This window comes from Diorhabda carinulata, chromosome 4 (assembly GCF_026250575.1).
Source record: "Diorhabda carinulata isolate Delta chromosome 4, icDioCari1.1, whole genome shotgun sequence".
NCBI classification, from domain to species: domain Eukaryota; kingdom Metazoa; phylum Arthropoda; class Insecta; order Coleoptera; family Chrysomelidae; genus Diorhabda; species Diorhabda carinulata.
This window is the reverse complement of record NC_079463.1, coordinates 24,830,644-24,855,758: the sequence shown is the minus strand read 5'-3', so window position 1 is coordinate 24,855,758 and position 25,115 is coordinate 24,830,644. Positions and strand designations below refer to the sequence as shown.

At 33.0% G+C, this 25,115-nt stretch overlaps 4 protein-coding genes across 4 annotated transcripts; 2 read left to right on the top strand and 2 right to left on the bottom strand.

Annotated features, from left to right (window-relative positions):
* Positions 1 to 1,454: 1,454 nt before the first annotated feature.
* LOC130893030 (ankyrin-2-like) lies at positions 1,455 to 10,019 on the top strand. Its single transcript, XM_057798795.1, has 3 exons — positions 1,455 to 1,998; positions 2,098 to 2,853; positions 8,437 to 10,019. The coding sequence occupies exons 1-3, from the start codon at positions 1,455 to 1,457 to the stop codon at positions 10,017 to 10,019; spliced, it is 2,883 nt and encodes a 960-aa protein (XP_057654778.1).
* A 3,335-nt stretch (positions 10,020 to 13,354) lies between these two features.
* LOC130892699 (uncharacterized) lies at positions 13,355 to 18,329 on the bottom strand. Its single transcript, XM_057798243.1, has 4 exons — positions 18,142 to 18,329; positions 16,350 to 16,604; positions 14,649 to 14,788; positions 13,355 to 14,581 (listed from the first exon to the last, which is right to left on the bottom strand). The coding sequence occupies exons 2-4, from the start codon at positions 16,567 to 16,569 to the stop codon at positions 13,505 to 13,507; spliced, it is 1,437 nt and encodes a 478-aa protein (XP_057654226.1). The 5' UTR covers positions 16,570 to 16,604; positions 18,142 to 18,329; the 3' UTR covers positions 13,355 to 13,504.
* A 1,847-nt stretch (positions 18,330 to 20,176) lies between these two features.
* Positions 20,177 to 21,373, bottom strand: LOC130892698 (alpha-endosulfine). Its single transcript, XM_057798242.1, has 2 exons — positions 21,200 to 21,373; positions 20,177 to 20,713 (listed from the first exon to the last, which is right to left on the bottom strand). Exon 2 carries the CDS (start codon positions 20,693 to 20,695, stop codon positions 20,339 to 20,341), a length of 357 nt encoding a protein of 118 aa, XP_057654225.1. The 5' UTR covers positions 20,696 to 20,713; positions 21,200 to 21,373; the 3' UTR covers positions 20,177 to 20,338.
* Positions 21,374 to 21,593: 220 nt separating this feature from the next.
* LOC130892697 (zinc finger protein ZFP2-like) lies at positions 21,594 to 24,710 on the top strand. Its single transcript, XM_057798241.1, has 2 exons — positions 21,594 to 21,869; positions 22,641 to 24,710. Exons 1-2 carry the CDS (start codon positions 21,693 to 21,695, stop codon positions 24,588 to 24,590), a joined length of 2,127 nt encoding a protein of 708 aa, XP_057654224.1. The 5' UTR covers positions 21,594 to 21,692; the 3' UTR covers positions 24,591 to 24,710.
* The last annotated feature ends 405 nt before the right edge of the window (positions 24,711 to 25,115 follow it).

Here is a 25,115-nt window from a genome sequence, read left to right as displayed (position 1 = left end):
TGGAGTAAGTTTGGGGTGGAGCCATTTTCTTTTATACCTATTTATACCTATTGTGATTTACATAAGGCTTAAGCTAATATCAATGATTTTTGACTAAACTTTATTGAAAAAAAAAACATATTTATATACAGGGTGCTTTAAAAAAATTACCCCGTCTTTATGACAGATAGAAAACTGAAAAATATCCGTATTCAAGATAAAGGGCGTTGTTACTTCATACTATCAAATCAAAATATTCCGAAAACACAGTACACAGTATCGAGTTTTATCAATTGTACCTTTTTGGTGTAAAATTAAATGATGTTTGAGTGAAATTTCGCTTAATAAATCTAGTATTGAAAAAGTTATGTTTTAATACAACTTGGTACGAACCGTGTAACTAGCGCCCTCTCTGAGAATCGGACTTGAAAAGTTTTTTACTGAGGAAACCTCAAATATTTTTCAATTTTGTATCTATCTTAGAGACGGGATCACCTTATCATCACTGTATACATACAAGGATGAGAATTGTAGCCGTTGAAATTGAGCTCTTTCGATCCTGTATTTTTGTAGGTGATTATCACACATTTTACCCTATTTAATTACAGCTTATCACATATTTTTAAAGCATCGACTATTGTTCTCCATTTTATTCTGTCCTGCATCTGTTTGTTGCAGATTTTGCATATCTTTCCATCTATTTTTTGACCTATCAGGCAAATCTTTTCTCGTTTTTTTTTTCATTTTTGTTTACTTCGGTTTTCCATATCACTCCAACTGTTTTGTCCTCCTCCATTCTCACTATTTGTCCAAACCATCTCAACTGTTATTCTCTTCACCTCCGCTATTTGTTTCATTCATTTCACATGTTGTTAGTTTTTAATTTGTTATTTTTCATCCAGGTTTCGCAAAATCAACATTGGTAGTAATACCGATTCATAAATTATCGTTTTTGTAAGTTTTGTTATCTTATTTTTATTGAAGATCACTTTATATAGAGTTATATATGTAGATATTGTTTTATTTACCCTTTTTTTGACTACCTCTTCGTCAATTCTTCCATTTGGTCTTACGATTATCCCTAGATACTTCGATCTTCTTTTCCAGTTCTCGTATTTGCACAGTTATATCTTCTGGTTCCTTTTATCATCATTATTTCTGTCTTTTTCATGTTTATCTGACCGTATTGAGTAATTTTATTATTCCACTTCTTTTGTGTTAGTTCTGTTCAATCCTATGTGTTTTCTTTCCTTCTTTGTCCGCTTCTTCAGCATTCTTGTCGCATTTCTCTGTAAGTTACAAAACTTCTTGTTGTATTACCACTAACTCGTACCATAATCTCTTGATTTCTTATGTATATTCTTAATGTTTATCACTTGTTTACTGACTTTTCTATCTTTTTATTTATCATTTTTTTGATGTTAACAAAATTTAACGCGTCTTTTTATTTCCAGGTACATGTAAAAATCGAAATTATGGCTTGCCATTGTTGTCTGCTATACGGTGCAATTCGCGAAGATAATCAGAACTTAGTCTTGAGTTTACTGAAATCTGTGGATATTAATCAGCTGCGTTGCCCCGATTATTCTTCAGATTATTCTCTACTATCTGCGGCGATACTGTCTAATAATTTGAAGATGGTTGAAATACTGTTAGATCATGGATCCAGAGCTGATAAACTGGAAAACGATTTATATCCTATACATCTTGCTGTAATTGTAGACTCATTAGATACATTCAAACTACTGTTGAAATATAAAGCTGATTTACACCAAAAGACAGAAACTGGAAGTCATTCTATTCATTTGGCTGCCGATTACGGCCGGTTGGAATTTTTAGAGTATTTACTTGAACTCGAAGTAGATATAAATCTGAGAGATATTGAGCATTGTACTCCATTATATAGAGCCGTTGCTAAAAAGCAAATAGAAGCTGTTGAATTTCTAATCAAGCGCGGTGGTGATATCGAAGCAACGGATATAATTGTTAATAGCAGACTAAATCTTTCTGTAGAATTAGGTTATCAAAAAATATCAGACTTACTTATTAATAATAAAGATAAAATGAAGGAAACATCATTTTCTAGATGGACTCATTTTGAATTAGCATCTTCATTAGGATTTTGTGAGATTTGGAAAAATCTGTTAGACACAGATGCGTTTACTGGAAAAATTAAAAGTAACAGTGCTTTTTATTTGGCGGCAGGTTCAGGAAGTATACCTTTCGTTGAATATTTTTTGAACAAAGGAGCTGATGTCCAATTCAAAACAGAAGATGGGTACACATTACTAGACGCTGCTGTTCGTAATAACCGCCCTAACTTGGTAGTTTTTTTAATCAATAAAGGAGCCGATATAAATTCTACTACAGAGAGAAATTACAGCGCTTTGGATTTTGCTGTCCAAGACATTTTGATTCAAAATCTTGCCAAATTTGAAGTAAAAAAATGCCGATTACTACAAGTTATATTGAAACGTTTGACTTCTTGTTGTTCTACATATGATTTGGAAAATGAAATAACATCTGCGAAAATCATTATAATATTTTTGACGTTACGTAATCGGCTTGTACCGCCCTTCTGTCCGGTAAACTTTCCTTTATCGGAAGAATTGAATGAGTTTTGGTATGAGTGTAAACGCGATCTAGAAGAAATGGACAATTATTTTATCAATAATACGACAATTTCACAATATAAACTTCTACAAGCACTATTTGATGACAAGCAATTAGCTAAATATTTATATAATGAAGAAATATCGAATTTATGTCGAGATTTTCAAAGTTATATTAGATTACCTCAAAAATTTGGAGATATTAGTACCCTAATAAAAAATGGCGTGGAAAGGGTTAGGTCGAGGAAAAGTTTATCAGATCGTATCGTTTGTACAATAACCGAAAGAAGCTCGAGTCGATTACCACCAGAAATTATTCTAAAAATCATCAACTATTTTAGTCTAAAGGACTTGTATAATTTTGTAAAATAAAAAAATAATGTCAATTAACAATTGTGTTATTAAAAATATATAGTACTTAACTAGCGTTTCAATAAATCCATAATACAATATAAATTATATTAAGCCTTTAATGCGCCAGAATCAATTCGCGAATTGCCTATTTTCATCTTGGAATCGAATGGAATAAATTATATTAACTCATCAATGCCCATGGGGTCGTTAATAAACCCCAGATTAATAATCAGTTTATTACTCAGTATCATTTACAAATGGTACTAAAAATACCATCTTTTCACTCTCGCGCTATTCGCGAATAGCCCATTTTCATCTTGTCCTATTTTGACCTGTTTATAAGTCCATCATTAATTGAAGAGCTTGTAAGAATTTAGATACGATACTCAAAAAATAATTTTTGGATTTGAGGTTTCAAGCTGAGTCTGTAATTGTTCATTATTAAATTTTTTATTCATTTTGCTTATTGCTTTGATATTTGGCATTTCTGTAACTATTTAGACAAATAATCGTCGTCTATTTGGTTCCATTCGTTTTTCAAGATATTCCAACAACTCAATCAGATCGACGTCGGGGGATTGCGATGGACAAATTATTATTTTCAGTAAATTCAAATTCAGTAAATCAAAATACCCTTCCTCAAAAGCATCCCTAAAACATTACCGAGTCGCCATCGTGTTTTATAGTCGGGATTGCACATAGTTCTAATATGCGTTCTTCCTTGACCTGTTTGTAAATCCATCATTTACTGAAGAGCTTGTGAGCAGTTAGTTACGATACTCAAAAAAAGAATTTTTGGATTTGAAGTCTCAAGTCTGTAATTGATCAATTGTTTGATTTATCGATTTCTACTCTTATTATTTCAGTACAAAATTTTGGCATTTCTGTAAAGATTTCTACAAATAATCGTCGTCTATTTGGTTCCGTTACGTTATTAACGATAGTCCAAAGATGTGAAGTGGAAGTAGAACTCTTCCCACTCCAATTTGTTCCACAACAACTCAATCAGGTCGAGGTCAGGTGATTATGATGGAAAAATCATTATTTCGAGCACATTCTTTCATATAATCTTTGCACAGATAAATTCTTCAAACTACCAGGTTTCTAGTCGCACTTCTTCTAAAGCATCCCCGAAGCATTACTGAATCGCCGCCGTGTTTTAAGATCGGAATTACACATAGATCTAACACCCGTTCTTCCTTGAACCTTTGCACAAGCACCTTGGATCCAAAATACTCAAACTTTGACTCATGATTCCATAAACTCCAATTTTCATGTTCTTAAACCCATTACAACTTCTTAATTTTATTTTGACGACTTCAAAGAGGTTTCTTCCTCCAAAAAACAGCTTCTCTCAATCTCTTATTCACTGTAGAAATACTCCAAGATAGATCTCTACATCCATTGATCTGAGCTACTATCTCTGGGCCAGTAAGTCGTCGATCACGTTAACTAATCAATACAATAAGTTTATTTTCCCTGGTTATAGTTTTTCGAAGCCACCCTCAACATTTTCTAGAAATTAAAGCACGACTTTCAACCAATAGTTCCTGGTTTAAAACATGAAACACGTTCTTGCGTCTCACAGGGCTAACTGGGACTAAACTTCATAAACAACGAAGAAATACTTCACAATTAAATGATTATAAACAAATCACCGACAAAATGTAAATATGGGCTCGTATAAGGTGGTTTATAAGGCTCCGTTTCATTTGAAATTCATTTTATTTTATATATCTTCCATTTTACAGCGACAGTTCTCAAATTTTTATCTTCAAATATCTCGAAAGCTAAATAATGCATCAAAAACGTCATTTCTTTCTCCTAGCGGAAGCTTTAAATATTCAATATTAAAATTTTAATTAGCGTCAAATCGATCTAGGAACATGATAAGAGATGTTATAAGTTTGAATCACATGATTTTCAAAAATATATACAGAGTGAGTCATAAGGAACTTTACATACTTCTACCGTAAGTAGAGGGAGGTTACTAATAAGTATCAACTTCTCTTCTTTACTAATTTACAGGGTAATTCGTGGAATTCACCTTGAAATTTTAATCAGTGTTTACATAGATCATTCGATTTTTATAATTTTTTTCATGATGCTATTGACACATCACTCAATAAGTTGTGGGACTAACTAAAAAATTTTTTTGCCAGAAATCGATGTAATCTCCTTCAGTTTCAGCAATTGCTTCTTCATTTGTGCTGAATTTCTAACCGACGAACATTATTTTGAGATCAGCGAATAGCCAGTAGTCACTGGCTATAAACGGTGGTTTTTTCTTCGATCTATTGAATATTATAATTATGCAAATTGTCAATTTCAAGTTAAAATGTGATAAAAACCGAGTCAAGGTTAACTTTTACCTGTTATTTTAAGTTGATATCGTATGAAAAGAGATCTAAAATCAAAACGGTCTAACAAGAAAACTAAATGACAAGTTCTAAGAAGTAGAAATTTCGAGAAATATAATGTTATCATAGATCGAAACTCAGGTACTTACCGTTCATTTCTCTTTTATTCACTTCATTTTATTGCAGTTGTAAACATTATACAAGAATTATAAATAAAGTTATACATTTTTATCATCAGTTTTTTAAAATAATTATTTCAAGTGAATTTACCGTTCTACTGAAATTTACAAAATTAATCGTACCCTATAACTTTAATGATTTATTATATTGATCATCAAAAACAATAAACTTAAGTTTCTCATTCATTGTAAATGTATAGATAACTATAAAATGACAAATAACTAAACATTGAATGGTTATTTAATACCTGAACCCTTGTATTTGTGATACCTGAAACTAAAGGTATTTACCCAATGACAATTTAATGAAGCCAGGTAGTAGAAAAATGCATAAAAGGAGTTTAAATATGAAGAAATTGTAGTAATTCAAATTTGAATATTGTTGAAGCTTCATCTTTACATTTCTCTAGGTGTATTGAATTCTTTGAGCGATTTCAAATTTATTTCATGATAAATAGTGTTTGAAGACGTTGTGAACGATTAAGTTTAGTGAAAATTATAGTGTTTTTTGGCGATAAAACCTAGATTACGATTGCAGTATTGGAATATAGTTACAGTAAGTTTTTTTTTTCATTACGCGTCTTTCCAATTATTCTCATGTATGATTGATATTCGAAACCCGCGATAAATTACTCGTAGATATGCATAATTTCCTTTTGCATTAGTTACTAGAGTTTTATTTTCATGATTTTTCGCATTTTTAGAAAACTATTACTATATCAGTACAACAGGGTTCGCTCTTGTACCCTGAGGTGCAACGTTAGCGAGATGGAATGGTTATATACCCTCAGACCATTCAGCCCTCGGCTTGCCCTCACCTTGGAATTGGTTCAACTATTTTTAATCAATCAAACATAATCCGTATTCATAGCAAACGGAACAATTTTTTTTTCTTAAATTTGTTGCATATTCTCGTCAATGAGAGCCCAATACTCGATGGGGTTGCGTTGTTTAATTACTTAGTTCCTATGGCCATCTTATAGGTCCATTATCAGACCCTGGTTACCATAAAGTTTCAAACTTATCAAAGTATTAGTTAAGACGAATTTAACGAGCCTTACACTCGATGGGGTTGCGTTGTTTCATTACGAAGTACCTATGGCCACCTTCTAGGTCCATCTTCAGACCCTGGTTACCATAAAGTATCAAAGTATTAGTCAAGACGAATTTAACGAGCCCAAAACTCGATGGGGTTGCGTTGTTTAATTACGAGGTTCCTATGGCCATCTTCTAGGCAGGTTAGCCCGGAGGATTTCTGGGGCCCGGGGCAAAAGCTGTCTCGTTGGGCCCTGTTTACATTTGGGTCTGATGGTGCTGGGGAGGGGGTGGGGATCATTCTGCGAAAAAAAAATTTTTGCCAATTGATTTTTTATTTTTTTAGTCGCATAATTATCGGAATTTCATTACTCCAATGAATCATAATCAAAATCGAACATATTTCAAATAATGTTTTAACTTAAAGGTTGCTATTAATAAGCACCTATTTTTTTGTACCTTATTAGTTACTAAGTTTTTATTGAAATTTACATTTTTGTCTCTATATTAACTTCAAATTTGCATCATCAGCTTTTATACAATAGAGAATTTAAATTTATATTATAAACATCCAATAAATTGATTAAAAAAAAATAATAATAATTTTTCCTTTGATTCGGGGGCCCCTCAGCATGGGAGGCCCGGGGCAAAGTGCCCCATCTGCCCCCCCCCCCCCCCCCTGTGGGCGGCCCTGCTTCTAGGTCAATTTTCAGACCCTGGTTACCATAAAATATCAAAATATTAGTCAAGACAAATTTAACGAGCCCTACACTCGATGGGGTTGCGTTGTTTAATTGATTAGTTCCTATAGCCACCTTCTAGGTCCATCTTCAGACCCTGGTTACCATATAGTACCAAAGAAATAGTCAAGTCGAATCGAACCACTTTCGTTTTTTTAATGTTATATTAATCTTGTTTTGAAAGACCAATTTCAACTTTTATGCTCAAATTTTTCCAAGAGAAATCAAAATTTTCTAAAATATAAAGAACAACGCCCGCTAGCAGTCAAGTTGCTAATAAAATTTATATATTTTGTATTGCTTGACATAAGTTCTTTCAAACAATATCTTCAAGATCACTGAGTTTTTAATTATACTTTACATAACATATTAACTTCACTAACGTTTTGACCTGTATAACAATATACGGTCAAGATCAATACGTATAAATCTATTAGTTACAACTATATCAAATATCTACTATATTCTTTACACCTTCTTTGTTCAATTTTTATTACTCTTTATTGTTTACGTACATTTCTGAATGTACAATAACTAATTCTTGATTGTTTAAAACTATTAGAACATAATTTTGGTTTGTACCAATCTTGTCCTCGCGCCAGTTCAACTCAGTTCATATTAGTCTTTATGATCTTTGAGGTTAAAAACCACCACAGCAGGTATTTTTTCATAAGAAGGCTTCTACTCTCCCCCACGATTTAATTGGTGCGATAAACTAGTGAAATAAAGAATTTGTTGAATAATTTGATTATCGTTCATAAATTTATCAACTTGTCTTCTTTATTAATTAACAGGGTAATTAGTGGAATCCACCATGAAATTTTAATCAGTGTTTACATAGATTTTTTAATTTTTCGATGTAATCTCTATCAGATTCAGCAATTGCTTCTTCATTTGTACTAAATTTCTTACCGACGAGCATTTTTTTGAGATCAGCGAATAGTCAGTAGTCACTGGGGGCTAGATCTGGACTATACGTTCAATTTAATACATCCAATTGCCATTAGTGCATTATCTTGGTGAAACGGTGGTTTTTTCTTCTATTATCTTCGTACATAAATTTTGCTTTTTCAATTTTCAAATGCGCCTACGAGTGGTGGAGCCAAAACCACTTTAAAATAATCATTATCAACATATTATTAAATGTAATAATTCTAATAATATTTTTAATTTGTAGGAAAAAACAAAGGAATGGTGTGCGACTGTTGTCTACTTTATACAGCAATAGAAGACGATAATGAAAAATTAGTTTTACATTTGTTAAAGTCCGTTAATATCAACCAGAAAAAATGCAAGGATTATTCTCTGTTATCCTGGGCGATTATGATGGAAAATATAAAAATGGTTAGATTACTTTTAGACCAAGGAGCCATTCCTGAAAATCCAGATAAAGAATTTTATCCCATCCATCACTCCGTGTGTATCGGAGCATTAGATATTTTCAAGCTATTGCTTGAATATGGTGTTGATATAAACCAAAGAACAGTTTTCGGAAGTCATTCTATTCATTTAGCAGCTCGATATGGTCGGATTGAATTCTTGGAATATCTATTTGAAGAAGGGGTAGATACTAACCTCAATGATAGATGCGAGACAACCCCTCTGTTTAGTTCCATTATCAACGGGCAAATACGTGCTTTTAGATTCCTTATTAACCATGGAGCTAATGTTAACAAAATCGACAGATACGGTAATAGCCCTTTACATTTTTCCGTTGGATTTGGTTTTAAAACAATAACAGATTCACTAATACGAAAAGGTGCTGTAATAAATAGAAGAAATTTCTCCGGATTGACTCCTCTTCATTTAGCAGCACGTTATGGTCCGGTAGAAATGTTGAAACTTCTATATGAAGCTGGCGCTGAATGTAAATTAACTGGAAAATGCAGACATTACAGCCCATTACATCTAGCAGCTGATTCAGGAAATATTGAAATACTAGATTATTTTATAAGCAAAGGGGCGGATGTTAATTTCCAAACTGAACATGGGTATAGTCTTCTGCATGCTGCAGTTCGAAATAATCATCCTAAATTAGCGCTCTATTTGATCGATCATGGAGCTGACGTGAATGCTACTACTACAAATAAGAATTATAGCGTTTTGGATTTTGCCGCGCGCTCTGCTAATCCTTGTACTATAAATATTCTAATACAAAATCTGGCGAAATTTGATGTGAAATCTAATGGAAATTGTCGACTTTTGGAGTTATTACCTACAGCTTTATATCAGTACGATTCTGTTTCCGATATCAAAAAGTATAAAACAGCCGCTGAAATTATTATTAAATTCATAACGTTACGTAATCGTAATTTACCGGTTTCCTTTCCGAAAAATTCTCATTTTATCGAGGAACTAAGTGAATTTTGGCGTCAATGCAAACAAGATTTAGAAGAAATGGACAATTATTACTTAGGTGATACATCGATTTCTCAATATAAACTTTTAAATGCTCTATTTGACGATACCAGATTATCTAAATATTTATATAATGAAGAAATATCGGCTTTATGTCGAGATATTGAGGCTTATATTAAAGTATTTCCAAAATATGGGAATATCAAGAGACTTATAAAAATGGGTATGTACAAAGGTAAAATCCGACATATTTTATCGAACAGTGTCTATTGTGTGGTAAAAGAAAAAAGTTTTTTAAGTGTTTTACCTCTAGAAATTATTATGAAAATTTGTGATTATCTTGATATTAAAGACTTGATTACTTTTGTGAGTTCGGCTACAATGCGTGTGGTACAAAAATAATTTTGTGATACAATTTAGTCCAAATATACATTTGAATTATTTATTATATCTTGACAAACTCACCCTCACGTGAAGCATTCTCTAAACAGAACCAAAACTATGGTTGAAGCGTTTATTGATAATTGAAACACTCCTCAAAAGCATAAAATAAATAATAGCCGACACAAATTGGTTTACACTCTATGCAGAAGACTGCCCAACATAACTCAGGGTTAGAGGTTTAAAACGACTTAATTTTTATGTCCATAGTCTAAAGAACGCCATATTTTTATTTATTTAAAGAAATTTATGAATTAAATTAATCTCACCAAGCCACGCCACTGTTTATCGGTCACTATTTGACAAGAATATTTCGAAAAAATTGTCTACATACGCTTCCCGACAGCTTCGGCCAATATAAATGCATTTCTGTTTACGATTAATGTTTTCATTGGTGAACAGTGGAGATGACGAGTCCACGTGGACTGACGGTTCGTTGGATATTTACCGAATTTTATACAGGGTTTAAATATTATTTTTTATTTGTTAATTTGGCATGGGTGCCGTGCGTATTTATGAAATATTGTTTATTCCTCGTATAACTGTTTTCTGCAATTGATATTGGAAGAACTATACCAGAAGTTTCAAAAAAATACTGATAAATTAGTGTAATAGTATTTTTAATGTCAGACATTTTTGTCGAACCGTTTGAGATTAGTTTCTCAAATATCTAAATCTTCTCTCTCATCACAATCTGCAATTTCATTGTCTTCATTCCCCCAAGAAATTTGTGAATTGAATGAATCTCACCAAGCTACGCCACTGTTTGACAAGAATATTTCGAAAAAATTGTCTACATACGCTTTCCGACAGCTTCCGCCAATATAAATGCATTTCTGTTTATGATTCGATGTTTTCATTGGTGAACAGTGGAGATGACGAGTCCACGTAGACTGACGGTTTAATGTCAGAAATTTTTGACGAACCGTTTGAGATTAATTTCTTAAATATTGAATATCTAAATATTTACTCTCATCACAATCTGCAATTTCATTGTCTTCATTCGCCCATGGTCTAAAGAACGCCATATTTCAATTTATTTAAAGAAATTTATGAATTAAATTAATCTCACCCAGCCACGCCACTGCTCATCGCAGAATGTATGACAGGTATATTTCAAAGAAATTGTGTACATACGCCTTCTGCCAGCTTCGGCTAATAGAAATGCATTTATGCTCACGATTAAATGTTTTCATTGGGAAATAGTGAATAGATTAGTCCACGTGGATTGACGGTTTGTTAGATGTTTACCGAATTTTATACAGGGAGTATTTTACATTAATTAATTTGGTATGTGTGCCGTACGTATTTATGAAATATTGATTGTACTATAACAGATGTTTCAAAAAATACTGATAAATTAATGTAATAATATTTATTTTTGTTTGTTTTTGATATTTTGTTTACTACTAATTTATTTTGTTTTTCTAAATAATTCCTTCTAGTTTTCTCAATTTGTATCTTGGGTTTTTAGTGTTTTTAAATCAGATTTTTATTTGCTTCATATTTTTCCAAGTCTATTGTTGCATTTTTTGTATTTTTATTATTGAAAAGCGGAAAATTTTGATAAAATATGTGTATTTATATCCTAAAAAAACAAAATATACTCAACATAAGCACAAAAATAGAAAAAAAAACATTTTACATACTTTTTATTTACAAGAATACAATTTGTTCACATTTATTTACAAAGTTTCAGTTACTTATAGTATATTTTAATTTATGAGAGAGTATTAGAATAATAAATCATTTTCAATTCATAAGTGTTTTACTTCTTTTAGTAGACAGTTAAATTATATCTCGAGTATTATATTTTCATCAAGATTAACCTGCTTATTACTTCCAAAGAACTTCAGGTAAAAAATATTTTTATTTATTTTTTTATAAGGTATAGTAATAACATTATTTTATACAAGTTATGTAGGTGTGAGGGTGAAATTTTGATTTTTAAATAACCTATGTTCAATAAAAATAATTAGTAGCAGTATAATTAGAGCTACTTCTTACATATCCAAACCAGAAGATGAATTATCCAATTTCCACATTTTCTCGTCTTCCTTAATCGTATAAATAACTGCCATTTTCCAGTTTTTAGTCTGCTCATTATTTACAATTTCCAAACATAACTGTTTAAGATTTTTTTTTTCTTGTAACTTGAATCTAGAATCCAGAGTGATCGCACTGGTCATATCGTAGGGTTTGGCATGCCTATCTTCAAAATGAGTTCAGGTTTGTAGTCTTTATTCATCGACTGGATTAGTAGCTACCGATCCATACAGGTCGCTATCTCTAGAACACCAGATCAACGTTGGTGTTCCATCTTGACACCTACTCTCTTTCTCCTGTACATCAACGATCTACTCAATAAAACTACAAGCTCGATCCATAGTTTCAACCAACTATATCACACTGGTGTCGTCGTTCAAACCAGCCGCTCCTAAATCCACATGGTAGCGACAGATCACCACTATAAATACTGATTTTGAAAACATTCTTGAGCTGGGTGGAAGCGATCTAAATTAGTTTTTACAGTGGAACTCAGGAGTTTGTCCTCTCTGTACATCACAACAAACGTAAATTTGCTTGTTAATTGTTGAAGACGTAGCCGAATTAGCTAAGGCAGTTTCACAAAAACTTGGAGCTCACTTCAAGACCAAAAAGCTATACACTCCACAACTACTAACAAGATTCGTTCATCTTTGGAGAATTTCTCGGTTCCCAAGCACACCCTACTCAATACAGAAGAAAGTAATTCGACTTTTGGGCGATCCAGAATTGACCAGAAACTTGAATAGCTTAGAGCATAGAAGAAAGCCGATACTACCACGACAAATGCTCTTCTGAGCTGTCCAACACCAACAATTCCAACTGAAACAGTATCTGCGAAACCTCCTTGACAGGCAGACGTGGTTCATGAACACCGAGTTCGTCTGCAGACTTCCAGAATTTCTCCGATCTATAGATAAGTGCAATTCTGTGGAATTAGCTAGCAAGAAGTGTTTTTCCCGAAGACTACAACCTACAGAAATTCAAGATCAATATCCTTTTGTGCTTGCCGAGCAATTTTTGCAACACCTCCTCGATAGGTAGACGCGGTTCATGAACACCGAGTTCGCCTGCAGACTTCCAGAATGTCTCCTTTCTATGGAGAAGTGCCATCCTGTGGGATCAGCTAACAAGGCGTGTTTTTCTCGAACACTACAACCTACAGAAGTTCAAGATCAATGTCTACACTCATCTCCGCCCCTTTTGTTTGCTATTTACATAAAAAAAGACAAATAAAAGTTCTTTATAGCTGTATGTATATCGTATTTTATTCAACGTTTTTTCAAATAATAATAATAATCGAATGAAATAATAATATTTTTCGAAAATCTTTTTTGGTGACTGAAGATGATCGATCTGTCGACAAAAACAATTGGGTTCAATATAAGGTTCAAACCAGATTAATCCGGAATAATCGGGGGACAGAGATTGATTAGAGCACTTGCGACTAAAACGATTTCATCCAATAAAATTTTATCTTCATCTCCTTCAGAACAAATTACGGGTAACTTTCCATCTAAGATGCGGAATTTTCGTTGAACTGCGCCAATTATTCTTTCTACGTGATCACGAACTTGTCCGATTCCTTCAGTTTCCTCCAAATCTATTGCATCCAACTGATTTTCACCTCTGGCGAATGCAGGAATTTTCACTGTAGCATTGAACATTTCGACAAATTCTTTCGTTAATAAGCCCCTATCGGCCATAACAATATCACCAGGATACAAATTATTCAAGAATGATGGGTTTTGTGTTAATAGTTTAATTGATGGTCTGCCTGCCCAGCCTTCGGTGATAAAACAGATGGAACCTCGTGGTGTTATTCCGATTAAATACTTCACTGTTTCCGAATGCTTGTAATTCGACCACGCTCCAACTGGTGTCCTCAAGTGAAATGGTCTTTCGCATTTCATTTCCAAACAATCTATAATCACGGTGGTTTTATTATGAAAAGACTGTTTGAAGCAATGAGGCGTTGTTTTCTGTAGCACCGACCTCTTTGGCCACACAATTAAATTCTTGAATCTTCTCGCCATTATGTGAATAACGTTTTCGAAACAAGAAGAAGCAGTTGTTGAATGCACAAAAAATCTATAACCGATATCTTCGAAATCCAGATTTAATCTAATTTTAACGAGGGTAAGTAAGATTTGATCCTCCGCTGGTAAACTTACATTCCCTTGTATGTATGATTTTGTAAGTTCCAAGATAATTTGGAAAAGTTTATAATTGGGTAATCCTGTATAATATTTAATTTTATCGTCGTCGTTTTCTAAATTTTCAACACACATCGCCCTTTCCCTCAACGTTTTAATTGTATCTTCATATGTACTGAGTTTAACAAATAACAAACTTAATTCTTCAGCATCAATGTCAGTTTGACAGATCTGATTTTTGAATAAATTGTTCTCTTCGATTTGATTTTTCTGTTCATCGGTTTCCATTTGTTGATCCGCTAAACTTGGTACCACTTCAGCCTGGAAAAAAATTATCTCGTTCTATTAATTTTTCAAGATATTGTTCAAAGTTATAATGCGAACTTACTTTATTTTGTATTTTAACTTTCTTTTTATTTTTCCTCTTTCCAGAATCTACATTTGTAGATAAATCTCCTAATAAATAACCCATATTAACTGAAGGTACCCAATCTAGATTCAAGTTATCCTCTAAACTCGCAGGTTTACCTATAATAAATTTTTAAACTCCGTAATTTTTGTTCTTCAAGCTTTGATTAATTCCCTAACAACAATTTTTAAATCGTTCTATCCAAAAAATAAATACGAGGACCGTTTTTTTGCAAACTCTGATGGATAAGTTCAAAAGATTGGTACACATACATTTACTTTTCGACATAATCGCCAAAGAGATTGAGTCATTTATCATAACTGTGGACAAGCTTTTCAATACCTTCTTCAAAGAGTACAAAACATACCAAGAAACTTCTGGAAATGCCGCAGACAAAGCATTCTGTCAACTCGTTGAACCAGGTCATCTGAAACGACAGATTTGCGTCCTTGGCCCCCTTCATTAATCTTTAAACTTTCGACATCATCACTCATGAAGTTTTTCCCCATACATACGACTTATTCTTCGATGGATTTCTGCAGCACTTTAGCCTTGAGCCTGTAGAAAACGAATCACGCTTGGCGGGGACATCAATAATGGCGAACATGTTTACGTGGCAATAGCACAACGCCGACTGACGCCTGAATGTCAACAATGGCGCAGTGTGTAGTGCGAGAGCTTCGTCTTCACGGAGCGATCGGAAGTTGAAAAAAAAACGGCCCTCTTATAACTATGTTTTATTAGAATAGGAATACTATATGAAAGGAGAGTGTTCCATAGTGAAACAATCTAATTTAATTGATCAAACGACGTATATCTTCCGACATCTCATGATAGCTCAGTTAGATATCTAATTCCCCACCTAAAAATACTTTACAATAGACGACGGCGTCTGTTTAGTGTAGCGTTTCAGTTCTGCAAAGGCATCCAAAGTAACAATAAGTCGTGTGACTAACTAAGTAAAACAAAAAATCGATTTTATTCATCAATATAATCTCCTTCAAGAGCAATACAATCAATCCAACGCTTCTCTAACTTCTCGATGCCTTGCTTGTAGAAGGATTTGTTTTTTGCCTCCAAATAGTCTTCAGTTTCAGCAATTGCTTCTCATTTGATCCGAATTTCTTAACGGCGAGCATTTTTTTGAGATCAGTAATCACTGGAGGGCCAGATCTGAAGTATACGGTGGATGAGGAAGCAATTTCGATGTATAATTCCTCAATTTATCGTTATCATCGACTTGTGATTCGGTGCATTGTCTTGGTGGTTTTTTCTTCGACATAAGAAGCATTTTTTCCTTGATTTTTGGAATAAATTGATTGTTTTACCATTTTGGAAATAGTCGATGAACGATATTCCATACTGAAGCTATAACCTTCCCAACTGTTGTGCCTTTGGACGTTTCAGCCGTGGTTCCCCTGCTGAAATCCACTCAGATGATGATCGTTTTGATTCCGGATTGAAGTGATTGACCCATTTTCCATTGTCACATTACTCGGTCAGATTTGGGCTTGGCATTCTCGAAAACTCGATACTACGTATAAAAAAAACGCTCTAAAACTTAGGGGAGTATGAAGCAACTACAAGACTCCCCCTCGCTGAACTTTGAGGGTAGCATTTGGATTCGGTCAACAAAAAGCGTTTCACAGTGGAACACTTTACCCTTTAATGAAATTTTACCTGTTATGAAATGTTTCGAACAAATTCGAGCATTTTTCAATCTGTCTTCTGTAAAATCTTCTCGATTTATTGCGTCAAGCCATCTTTTCTTCCTTACAGCAGATAATTCATTCAGGTCCGTCCTGTGTTTGAAGCTAAGAATTTTTGGAATGCGAAAAAACTTCACTCTGTCTCTTTTTGAATTAGAACTACAGTTTATTACACAGCAAAAAGCAGGCATCTTTTGACGCCTGAAAATGTTTCTCACCAAAATATCTAAAAAATATATATTTTTCAAATACAAAAGAGACAAAGAAGTTTAGTGGTGATTTTCTTCTCAACCAAACATCAAAAATTTATTTATGTTTTACATTAAAACTTATACTGGGTGGGTTAAAATCATTTTAACATTTTGAGCTGAAACGTTCCAAATTTTTATTCAAAAAGAGTACTAGTATGGTCCAGATCATAGAACATATCCAAAAAGAAGGTCGACTTGCTTTTAAATTTCAGCAACACAAATTTAGTTCTGCCACTTACCAATCGAGACGCTAGTGTAATAAAATTACACACACACACACACACACACACATTAATGTCAATTGTCAAGATAAATAATAGGTTTGTTCTTGGTAGCTGCACTGAACTATTTCAGGAAGTGTAAACTAAAGCGTTTTTTGTAGCAGAACCAGTGCTAATGTCACTGTTCTTAGTAGCAGTGCACGAGTACTAGTTTACCCAGTTCACTGTACTGCACCGAGTCTAGAGTCAGTTCAGCCAAGACAGTGCAATAAGTGTAATCTGAAAACGATGGCACTACATCTTCGTCAACGGACGAATGTAAAATATCAAAAAGTACTAAATCGATTTCCATTATTATTAATACTACAAGGCCTGGATCACACCAAATAACCTCAAGTACAACAATCAACAAATGCTACATTGATCTTTGCACTATATCGTTCTTTGTATACGATCGAACTAATTCTATACACTAATGAACTGGCTTGCACTGGTCCAGTTCAGTACAGTTCCAGTGCAGCTGCCAAGAACAAACCAAATAGTCGCATTTAGCGGACGAAACCGTTATGCAGCTATTGTATTACCCAAGCGGAATCGTACGCTACAAACTCAACAATACATAGAAGAATGTTTTATTTAAACGTAACTAATAAATAAAAACTGTATTATAACAGCACTCGCTACGTTACCGGCGACGTTAACCTCGTGATCATCAAGTAGACAACTGGTTAATGTTTTTATGAAACCTATGACGTCACAACTAATGAGAATCGTTTTCTTATGTAGTTAAAAATTTGAAATTTTTGCTTTTCTTAATTAAATATTTAGATATTATTTTTTCAATTTTAATTGAATATTTTACTTTCTGACAATTGAAAAATTCAAATACCCTATTCAGCCCTCTGTACCTCATTAACGACAATACTTATCACACATAGTATAGGAAATTTTCGCCTTTTAATGAAGCGCACACTACAATATTTTATATTACTTAAGAAAAACCCTGTATATGTAAGGCTAAATTTGAATAGGAAATAAGATAGCTAATAAAAGAAAACAATAAATCATTAAAATAAAACTCGGTTAGATCAGTGGAATACCTACGTATGTTTAGTGATAATATAAACGAATAAGAATTCACTGGAATTCTGGATTTTTAAAGTTAAACGTGTTTTATACGACATGTATTTGATTCAAATGAAATAGTGTAATGCAGAGTATTAATTTCAAAGGGTACTTGTACCAGCTATATTTAAAATAATGTGTTACAACTCTCTTTTCAGACACTTACCTGCACTAAGCACAACACTGCACAATCGAAAAAGAAACTAACAAATTCACGTTTCCGAGAGGAAACTTCGTACTCCTTTAAGTTGCAATTCTTCGAGAAGGCTTTTCGTAATAAAGCTGATAATAATGTAAATGTATCTGCACACAGAAGCTTGTTTACCTCACGGCGGCCATATTTTAATAGGTATCAGCTGATTTTGACAATTCGTTAGATTACTCAATATTTGTTTATGGACAATTCGAGCACCCCATCAAACGCTGCGTTTTACTTTGCCCCTCAAACACCATATAGGTGTAGTGTAGATAGATAGAGAAAGAATTCGAATCAATTTTGAGGTTTTATTGAATTTGTCAAATGGAGTGAGAGGTCGATAACAAATTAATTTCTTCAAAAACTAGAATGTTAGAATAAATAAATCCAAAGTGACTACTGTGCCACATCCGTGAAAATAGGAATATTCAAAATGTTTGAAAAAAAAAAAAAATGTAGCATGCCGAATGGCATGTTACAAAAACATGTGAACGCATGTTCCATTTTGTCGAGTTTAAGATATGTGCTTCAAACACAGCTGCGTTTTCTTTTTGCCCCTCAAACACCAGATAAATGTTCGAGCTTCAAAATTCTGCTTTAAACACAAACTGTAGGTTAAGTAAGAATTTATTTGGATTATTTAAAAAAAATCACACCTGTCTACTCAAAACAAAATTACTAAATGAAGAAGGCATTTTAACGCATGTTCCATTTTGTCGTGCTTGAGATCTGTGCGTCAAACACAGCTGCGTTTTATTGTTGCCCCTCATACACCAGATCAATTTATGGGCTTCATGAGCTTTGAAATTGTGCTTCAAATGCAAACTGTAGAATCGAGATTGAATAGGTTTTTATTTATATTTTCATTTTTGTTTTTAAAACGGAATCACACCGGGCTTCTCAGACCTATTAAGTATACTCACAGAATTCTGGATGAGTTTTGCTGCAAATACTGTGACACGAGAATTTTATACAGGGTGTTTCGTATAAGAACAAACACAGAGCTAAGACGTATAGAGGAGTCCTAAATACAACGATTGGGGGTCATCATACAATTTACTTGAAGAGGTAGTGAACATGCAACTTATTTATGAAGGTTAACATACAACTTATGGATGGGGTCAACATAGAGAGGTAACCCTCCAATGAAAATTAGTTGTGAAAAAACCAACTAATAAACTTCCGTAAACACATAGAGATGGACAAGAGGTGGTCAGTGTTAGAGGTTTTACTGAATATGCCATTCAAAATGTATCGATTTCAATCTTGGAAGGAATTATTATAACTAAGAGAATAATCTGTCCGAAAGCCGATTAGAGATCTAAGTTCCAATATCATAAAATCCAAACTGGTTTAGGAATGCCTAGAAGTTGAATGAGTGAGGTAAGGAGAATAAATTCCAGAACACTGTGCGAAGAAGGAAAACGGAATAGCTGACAGATTCACTAAAGTATGGGAGAACAAACCAATCATAGGACCTGAATCTCTTTGTGATTATCAGCTACAGAGAAGATAGAGAAATCTCATGAAAAGAAGGTGGATAGTGGACAATCTACAGGGGTTATGACAGAAAAAAATACTACTGTGAAACTATGACTAGAGAATTTACAAAACTACAAATACTAACAGAAGTCTTGTTGAGACATTGTAGCCTCAATGGAAACCAGAAAATGCTAGATTTAGGAGATAATATGGCATGCAGATTCTGTTGTGTACAGAACAAAACCTCAAAAAAGGGGACACAATAGATCCCTAATATATAGATCCATATGTTCAAGAAAACATGTTTAATTCTAATTGTTAAAAAAATAAAAATAAAAGACAGTTGTAATTTTATGCAAATTTTTGTAGGCTGTTTGTAAATGGATCTACAAAATGCACCGATAACAACTGTATTTAATCATTTTTATTTCTGTGAAGCTTTTGGACCTCCAATGATATTAATTTTTTCATTTTCCTGACTTAGAGAGATTAAGGAGAGAAAAATGAGAATAACAAATACAACTTTCTAGATTTTTAATTTTTTTAATTTAACTTTTAATTAGTAAATGATTCACCAATGTTATTAATTCCAAACACCATACACTAATTAAAATTTTGATAAAAACTTAATTATATATTCAACATAAATAGTACTTATTATAAAGAATCCAGAAGAATAGTGTTCCTAACTAATATTTGAAAATTTTGATGGTTGTACTAAAGAAGTTTTTCTCACTGGGACACTTTCTGGAGTAGGAATAGCTTCACCTGTACCTACAAATGGAATTGGTCCGGGTAGTTGAAGGCCTGCTTTATTAGCAACATTTCCGAATTTTTGTTTAGCCATTTGATAGTCGCCAGAATCGAAATATTTCTGACCTTTCGATAAACGTTTTTGTAGGAATGCTGAATGTCCACTAGCTTTTAATCCTAGTCCTTGGTTTGGACCAATATTATATTTGGCTTTCAGTTTAGCTTCTTCTTGTTTCTCCAACTCTTGTGGAGATAAAGATTCAGCTACAGGTTGTTCTTGTTCACTCATTTTGATTAGAAAATATCACTACAATATAACAAAAACTATATTTAATTTATTTACAAATGTACAAATTTATAAATAAACTAAATAACTTGTATTTAGAAAGTTTTATCTACCAATAAGAAACAACTATTATTAACATATTTTTAAAGAAAATATGTAGAATAACAGAAAATTTAAAATTATGTGTTAAATTGATTAGTAAGTTATAAACTATTTAAGTACGCTATTGAGGTTACATGAGGTACATTCACAAAACTTTTTAATGAAATTCTTTTACTCATCAATTATATAAATCAGAGTCTGGTCGATAAAAGCTTTGTAGAGTTAAATATTATCCAACTAATTCCTAAATTTCATGATAACTTCATCTGGAATATTTGAAAATGAACATTAAAGAAGAAAACATTCACAAATTCTTGTATACATCATTTGAAATTATCCTGTTAACTTTTCATTTTGATATGTATTAAAAATTTTTCAACTGTATTTTAAATTAAGAATACATACCCGCCGAATGTTCTTGCGTGTTTCAAGAAACTTTGAGGTTGATACGAGAAGTAAAAAATGTATTTATATTTACTCAAAAAACAAAGTAATTCATCATTGTTTATAGACAATAGTTAAAATCGGAACCAGTAGATTAAAGTATACGAAAATGTCAAAAATTCGATACAGAATGACACTTGACAGTAACAAACAAATTGTAATTAAAATATTATAAAATGTAGATCAATTATTAGGAAAAAATATGAAATTTCTAATAATATCTTGTAATTATAATATATATTATATAGATACTATTATTTCTTTTTTTTTATAGTTTTGAGCTAATGATTTTCCCTGCTCTGATTCCGTGTAGCAAAAAAACAAACCTCATATTGCTTATGATCTGATAATTGATAGTGATAAATGATAATTCTAGAATGTCATTTGTTAAATTTCACTAAAGTTTACAATGTTGGAGTTGTTATAAAACAAAGTGAAATATTTAAAAAAAAAAATGTTTGAGAAAATTGAAATATTTGATATCGATAATAAATGTATAGATGTTATTACAGAAGGATTGAATAAAAAATGCCGTACATGCATTAAAAATGATGGAGTTATCAATGTGTTTACGGCTAAACACAAGGAAATTTCATTAAATGAAATGTTTGATATGTTTTCATTGGCGGCAGTAAGTATTTAATAATGTCTTATCTTTAAATTTTAATAAACCAGTTGTATTCATTTCATTACTACGCAATAATAATAGTAATACACCATAATACAATAAATGTATAGGTAAGTATTTGGATTTTCTGTAAGTGCAAGTTATAATTTTAAATATTTTATGCCGATTGCTAAATATGACTAACTAAAATTTTTATATTTCTGAAACCTAAAAGAGAGAGATTTAAATATAAAGTGTTTTACTAAAATTGTATAAATTTTTGGCGAAAAAATTGTGTGGAGACTTTTATTGTGGTCACTTATAGGCATTCAATATTATTGTGCAAGTAGAGTAGTATAATTCGATTTGATAAAAAAAATGTTTGAAATATTTAAAGAAACATAAGGAAAATTCTTCAACTTGTTCTGGTAGCATCCAATTACAATATTTCAATTTTAGAAAAACCACTGTCAAAATAAAATGAAATTTTGCAAAGGAATGGTAATACATTACTAGGTCAGAAAGCTTGAAATTTCTACATAGAATACAGTTCAGAGCTCTCAAACTTCTACCTGTGTGGTTTATACTAATTTTCTTTGTAGTAGGTCGTAAGCAAGTATGCATCTTTGGCACTTATTGCCGAAAGTGCATTTGTAAAGCTGTACATTTACACTCTGGCGCTCGTTGAACTATATTGCTTTTTTTATAAATAGTTACGTAAATAACTATTTATATTTTTTGTCTCATTTGACTAATTTCTTCAGTCTAGGTAACAAAATTTTGTTTATTTTTTAGGTAAATGTTTTTGATGGACTACCTCAAAAAATATGTGTAAAATGCGCGAAGACGCTCGTCGAATTTTACTCCTTCAAATTGCAAACAGAAGAGGTGCAATTAATGCTGCAAATAGCTATCGGGCAACTTTCTTTACCAAGTTTTCCAAAACTATTGGATACATCGACAGAAGAAAATAACTCTCAACATAATAAAAGTGATGAAAATAATTTTGCAACAGATAATTGCCATGAAGTAGAAGAAATGGAAAATAGAGAAGAAAAAATGGAAATAATTTCTTATGATGATATCGTTGATATAGATACTAAAGATGACATTTTTACAAAAGTGGACCCACCAGATTCTAATAGAAAAAATAGTAGCGAAAATAATAAATATTCAAATCAAGTTTATACTTGTTCAGATTGTCAACTGTCATTTAAAGAATATGAGGAGTACGTAAGTCATCGAATAAAAGTGATCGAAAAACAAAATAAAGAAAGAAACTTGAAAAATGAAGTCGTCGAGGAAAATGTCGAAGCAGTGGATAGTAAACTTGATATTCCTCCGACTGAGTTAACAGTGAATAAAATAGAAGATTCTTTTCTAGAACATGATTATTCCAAACTTTCCATACCCCGAGACGATCTCCAATCGAATAAATCGAAGTTGAGATCCAAATGTGTCGTTTGCAATCTCGAATTCGAAACAATCGCCGATTACCTCAAACATAAACGCGAAAACTTCAGAAGACACTCGACACCGTGTTCGTTATGCAACAAAAGAATATCGACAAATAAAATTGAACAACACCAACAACTCCACGCCAAAACAAAATGTAGAATGTCGACGATGTCGATCGATCCCGAAACCGGCGAATGCACTTGCAGCGTTTGCAAAGTGAAATTCGATTCCAGATTGAGATATTTGTTACACAAAAGATGTAAAACCAAGCGAGACAATTCAACAATAATCAAACCGAAAAAGAAACATCCCTGTCCGATATGCGGGGTGCAGTATGGCTCCTCTATACTCAACGATCACATCAACACCCACACGCAAGAACAACCTTACATGTGCGAAATTTGCGGTAAAAAATTTAGATTCAAATCGAATTTCCATTCCCACAAACACGTCCAATGTCTGTGCGATTTATGCGGCGCAATAATAAATTCACCGAACGGATTGAGAAAACACATCAAGATGAAACATTCGATCGCTTCGTACGCTTGCGATACGTGCGATAAGATGTTTAACAACAAGAGCCAATTGGAGGTTCACAGAAGGGCTCATACCGGGGAAAGACCCTATTTGTGTACGATTTGCGGTAAGATGTTTACCCAAATAACGCATTTGAAGACCCACACGAAAGGAGTACACAGTCGAGACAAACCCTTCTATTGCTCGAAATGTAAAAGATACGTAGACGGCGAGGAGCACAAGTGCAACGGGAAATTCGATTTGTACAAAAAATGTGCAACTTGCAACGGTTTCGTTGTAGATATGGAAAAACACGTGGAGCTGCATCGCGACGGCTACGAATACATATGCGGTTTTTGTAATCAGACTTTTAGCGAAAAAGCGAAATTGAAATCCCACAAAACCGCTCGAGTATGTAGACGTAAATACGAATTTAGTTGCGATGTGTGCTGTAAACGATTTCATTCGAAATCTCTACTCAAAATCCACACTCGATCTCACACCGGCGAGAGACCGTACAAATGCGATACGTGCGGTAAACGGTTCCTCCAATTCGCTCATCTGCATTATCATTTGAAATTACATACGGGGGAGAAACATTACGAATGTCCTTATTGCGGTAAAAGATTCGTTTTGAACGGAAATCTCACTCAGCACATTAGATTGCATACGGGGGAAAAACCGCACGTTTGCGATTATTGCCTTAAAGGATTCCCCACATCTTCGTCTATGAAAAAACATCGATTGATTCATTCGAAATATAAAACTTGATGATACGAAAATAACTAAAAATAGACGATGTTTTTTATAAAAAAATTTTAATCGATCGTTTGTTGAAAGTTTATAAATATATTGTTATATGTTTTCTTATAAAAATATTTTCACAACATTTGTTTCTATTTAATTCCATTCACCTTATCGCCCTCTGCCGTTTTTTGCTTTATCGCTTTCATCGTCTTAAATCGGGTGGGTCCCATTCAAAGCAGATCTAACCTTTCAAGGAAATCTGAACAGACCCGAAACGTAAGAACTTTTGGTCAGGAGTCAGATTTTTTCGCACAGACTTTTGTCATGTGTAATTCCTTTTCTTACCGTTTCTTTATCGGTGTTACAGCCTCGGCAATCATCCGGATGCTCAATCGACGATCTGCACGCACGATTTGGTTGTCATCTCAGTGCTTTATCGGCACTCACTAAAGCGCTTACACCACTCAAAAAGACGCGCACGAGATAGAGAATTATCCCCATAAGCCTCTTGCAACAATTTATAGCACTCAATCGGATTTTTTTTTCAAT